The sequence below is a fragment of the Galeopterus variegatus genome, unplaced genomic scaffold (genome assembly GCF_000696425.1).
Source record: "Galeopterus variegatus unplaced genomic scaffold, G_variegatus-3.0.2 Scaffold6308, whole genome shotgun sequence".
Taxonomy (NCBI): domain Eukaryota; kingdom Metazoa; phylum Chordata; class Mammalia; order Dermoptera; family Cynocephalidae; genus Galeopterus; species Galeopterus variegatus.
Window position 1 is genome coordinate 90,308 of NW_007732419.1, and position 5,233 is coordinate 95,540.

Below are 5,233 nucleotides of genomic sequence, written 5' to 3' on the forward strand. Positions count from 1 at the left end.
AGCTCCCCATCAGGCAGTGGCCCCAACAGCAAGACTAAAAGGTCTCTGGTAGGTGGCCAGCAACACACCATTCTCCAAGACTGCCCCAGACTCTGGCCATGAGCAGTGTGATAAACATGTCCTTAAGGACATGCTGTGTCATTTCACACTTATTTATTTCATGTCAAGACCAAAAGAAGGTCCATTTCCAACTCTGGACAACTCAAGAGTCTCTTAGAAAAATTTAGGGTTTTTTGGTTGGTTTATTTTTTGCCACTCTTTAACCCCAGGCTACCCATCAGACATTACATAGAGGTAGAAAGTGAATAAAATCTTTCTTTGCTTTCGTACCTAGACATGCCATGATCATTCCCACACCTGGGAGCCACGCCAACTACATTCCACAATCTGCTCCAAGCTGCCCAACAGAGCAGATCCTAGAGTTCCTGTCAGGGTAGAGGGCCAGCGAAGGGCAAGCCACCCTAAAAATGAGAGGAGGTGCACCGGCTTGCAACCCACCTGGGATCATGGCACTCACGGATGGGAGCCGGGTCCTGACTGCTGAGGGGCAGATAGTTGAAGAACTCCCGGAGATTACACAAGGCATCAACATCATTTTCAAAAGCTCTGTGGGCCACACCTGAGAAGACAGGGAGGATATAATGGGCCAGGGTGCCAGTCAGCCCAAAGATGCTGCTTCAGGCCAACTGCCCCTTCTGGGGCATGTCTGCTGTGGACTCTCTTGACGTCTCGTCCTCCACACACTCTAGTGAGGCTGGGATGCTACACACTGGGGCTGAGCTTCAATTCACACAGCCCGTTCCCTATGCTCTGTACTCACTCCTCTGCAGGAGTCATGCTTTTCCTTATTCAGGACATAGCTCTACTGTCACCTCCATACCCATTCCCATGCCCCTGGCTTTCTATCCCTGGTCCATGGGGGAGTTCTTTACAAACACTTTTCCCTGCAGCACCTAATTCCCTGTTTGCTATCTGACATCTCCCCTAGAATATCAGCTGCAACAGGGTAGTCCCCCATCGAGAATAATGCCTGATGTGCTCAGCACTGTTCCTGAAGAATGTCCCAAAACCACAGAGCAGTCAAACAAGGCCATGGTATGATGCAGAAAGTGGAACCAACAGCTCTCAGGTTTGCCCCACCAGACTCCCTGTTTCCACTATTGCCCCTACAGTCTCTTGTCCGCATGGGAGCCAGAGGGAGCTTTAAAGTCAGATCATGTCATATCTCTACTCCAACAACATCCCTGCTGTTCATTGAGTATATCAGTCACTGTCCTGCCCCAGGGCCTTTGTATAAGCTATTCCTTCTGCCTACAATGCTCCTCCTCTAGATATCCACACAGTTAACTTGTTCAAATATGCTCAACTGTTACCCTCACAGTGAGGCCTACCCTTACAACCTAATTTCGTTTCGGAGTTTGTTTGGGTTTTTTTGGCGTTAGCCACCCTACTTGAAATTGCAATAATCCCAATCCCTTTATCCTGTTCTACTTTTCTACAGAATGTATTACCTTCTAACATACTAAATAATGTAATGAAAACATATGTCCACACAAAAGCCTGTATACAAATGTTTATAGCAGCATATCTATTCTTTTATTTTTTTTATTGAATCATAATTGATTATACATGTTTCTTGGATTCAATGCTGACATAATACTGATCAAATCAATATTACTACTACGTACATTGTGACAAATTATACTTATTCTTTATGCCCCTTGTCCAATCTCTCCCTATCCATCTCTCCCTCCCCCCTACCATCACTGATAACCCTAGCTTTCTTCTCTTCCTCTGAAAGAGTAATGGTTACTCTGTTGATTTGTTGCCTAGATGATCTGTCCAATGCTGAAAGGTGTGTTCAGGTCCCCATATATCATCATACAGCAGATGCTTCTTCTGCTACTTTAGAGTGGGCCTTGTGGAGAGAGACATCCTCTTCTTTTCTTTGGTCTCTGCTGATGACTCTCCTTGTGTCAATGCACTCCAGTGGCTGGCAGACCACCTGCGTGGTGGTTGTGATGTTTAGCCACTTTCATGGCAGCTGTGGTTATTGTGGTGGCTATGGTGGGCCACTCACATGGAGGTGATGGTTTTGGCATGCTCCTTGGCACTGGTCGTGTACCTAGTTGTCAGAGGGGTCTGGTCCTTGGCTCCATGCCCCAGGTTCCCAGACAGGCCCTGAGGCATTGGCAGTGTGCCTGGTTGTAGGTGGGGGGGCCCAGTCCCTGGCTAGATGCCCTGGGCAGGGCCCCGAGGTGCTGGCACTGTGCTTAGATGTGGGTGGGGGGTCCAGGACCAGCTTGGCCTAGGCCAGAACTAATTTTTTGTCCTCTGCTTACTTCCAAAATGGAGGAACTTCCTGTGGGAACCAGTACTTGAGCTCTGTGTTTCAGCTAAATTGCTGCTTGTTGCTGTTTCCCTGGGGAAGACTTTTTGTGCAGCTCTGGGTTTAATGGTTGACCTTATAGGTACTTCCGGCTCTCCAGAGACCTGGTGCACCTGGGTTGTGTAGAAACTCTGATCTGGGCCTGAATCTGTTCATCAAACTGCACCCCATGCAATTCTGCATTCCTGACCAGTCTCCTCTGAGTGGTCCTGCGCTGAGTGTGGGGTGGGTTGGCTGTCCTTGCTGTGTCCCAGTGTTCTCCCAGTGAGCCCATCTCCCCCACTGTCCATGCTCCAAACACTTCCCATGGGACAGGCCCTGAGCCAGTCCCTTGTGATGACTCACCAGCCTGTGAATGGCTCCCCTTTTTCAGCAGTTCTGGCTCCTCCCTCCTGTGTGGGTCCATGGAAATCCTATTAGTGGTCTTGCTGTCCTGGGGGCCACCAAGGCCCTCTTCTCCCCTGCACCTCCAAGCAACTCCATCTGAGGGGCATAGCTATGGCTTCTGCTGGCTTCTGCTCCATGCACTCAGTAGTTCCAGCCTTAAAGCAGCCGCAGCCCAAAACCCTCCAAGCAGTTTTTTCTTTCTCTCATCATGGTTTCTCCCGCCTTCATGAACTCCATAGGTCTCTCGTCCTCCTCCCCTGAGTTCCAGTGGCCCCAGCTTGACTGTTGTTACATTTTATAGTTGTAAGCTGGTTGATTTGTGGGAGAGAATGATGCTGGGAACTGTCTATTCTGCCATTTTGACTGGAATCTCCAGCAGCATATTTGTGATAGCCAAAAAGTAGAAACAATCTAAATGTCTATTAACTGGACAATGGATAAACAAAATGTGGTATATCCATACACTGGAATATTATTCAGCCATAAAAAAGGAATGAAGTACTAATTCAGGATATAACATGGATAAACCTTTAAAAAATTATACTAAGTAAAGAAAACCAGTCACAAAAGACCACATATTGCATGATTCCATTTATATGAAATGTCCAGAATAGGCAAATCCATAGAGACAAAAAGTAGACTTCTGATTGCCTAGAACTGGAGTACTTGTGTAGACATGAGGAGTGACTGCTATTTGGTACAAAGTTTCTTTTCGGGATAATAAAAAGTGTTCTAAAATTGATTGTGGCAATGATTATGCAACTCTAATAATATTTTTAAAGCCACTGATTTGTACCCTTTAAGTAGGCATTAAAAGCATATGTTATGTGAATTATATCTCAATAAAGCTCTTACCAAAAGGAAAAAAAAATACATATAGAGCACCATTTGGGCCCTGATCTGTGGATATAGGGCTAAGCATGTTGGACATAGCCCGTCAAAAACCCTCAGGCCCAGAAAGAACATCACATATTGCCCTTAAAAAAAAAAAACACAAACACTAAACAAAACAACCATAAAATTGTGCCACAGACGAAAATTTAATGTCATGTGAAGACATTAATCTGTCAAATGAAAAAAAACAGGTCACAGAAGTGTGCATATGCACCTCTGTTTGAGTGTATGTATGGTTACACACTTATCAGCATGAAATACTGCAGGGGTATAACCAAAAAAACCAGTGGTGATTATCTGTGGATAGTGCAATCCCTAGTGACTTTTAACTCCTGTATTTTCTAAAGTTTCTACTACAAACATGTAATACTATTGAAATCAGGAAAAATAAATAAATAGCATATTTCACCACATCTAAGACACCATCAAGACTCGACTTTACTTTATATCCCAATAAGAAAGTCAAACCTCTGCCAACTAAGCCCTGAGATGACAGTGTGGGGGCAGGCTGTGGTGAGTCGAGGGAAAGAAGTGCTCTGATTCTAGACATGTGCTGGAGATGGAGCTGAATGGAGTTGAGGGGTGAGGGGAGAGGGAAAGGAATGTGTCAAGGCTGACAATGACATGAGATGGGGGAAGAAAAGTTTTGTGGGTGGGGGAGCTCTTAGTTTTTTTAAACCATATTTCAACAAATCTATTACTTCACTAATAAGACACAGCTCTGTTTTACAGACACTAAGAAATGTTGAGGGGCCGACCCCGTGGCTCACTCAGGAGAGTGCGGCGCTGGGAGCACAGCTGCGCTGCCGCCACGGGTTCAGGTCCTATATAGGGATGGCTGGTGCGCTCACTGGCTGAGCACGGTGCGGGCGACACCAAGCCAAGGGTTGCGATCCCCTTACCAGTCACAAAAAAGAAAAAAAAAATGTCGAGGACTACATGATGACCCAATGTCTTAACCACAGTACAACGTGCATAAATAAGTCACACCAGCCTTGTATTGCTTCAAAATCTCCCCAAGAGGCCATCTCTCCTGTCTTCAGTTACACTACTTGCTATGTGGTACGCAATCCTTTCACAGTTTGGTGATTTTTCCCCAAGAAAATACAGAATTGTAATCATTACTCCAAGAGTAAACATGTCTTCACTAATATTGAAATCATGCTCTGCTCTCAATTCCATGCCTTTCTGTATTAAGAACTTTTTGTTTCAGTGAAAAAATCATAGAATAATCTTTATACATTTTAAACTCAGCAGATGTGGCATGTAACCTTAGAAAGGTGAAGAACTACGACCAAATTCATGAACACATGGGTCACGACCATCACATTAAAACTGCACCTGGCCCATAGTGACTGTTAAAACATTATCTAGACATTACCCCACCTTTGGAGTAAAAAATGTCACAGTAAGATTTAATATTTCTAAAGGGTTCAGCTGTACATACACAGCCATACCTACTTACAACCACCATTCTGACAATTAGCTTAAAAATGACTTTAAAGAAGATCAAAGCATTAATAGCCTGGTTTGTTTTTTAAAATAAATTTTTTTTTTTTTTTT

The 5,233-nt window shown here is 44.6% G+C and overlaps 1 protein-coding gene across 1 annotated transcript in view; it reads right to left on the minus strand.

Annotated features, from left to right (window-relative positions):
* Positions 1 to 5,233, minus strand: part of PCCB (propionyl CoA carboxylase, beta polypeptide) — a gene marked incomplete at its 5' end in the record, with an annotated part of 50,419 nt that overhangs the window by 29,288 nt on the left and 15,898 nt on the right. Inside the window, one exon of the mRNA XM_008590703.1 lies at positions 499 to 619. Within this exon, the coding sequence (XP_008588925.1) occupies positions 499 to 619 (121 nt within the window). The remainder of the gene's footprint in view (positions 1 to 498; positions 620 to 5,233) is intronic.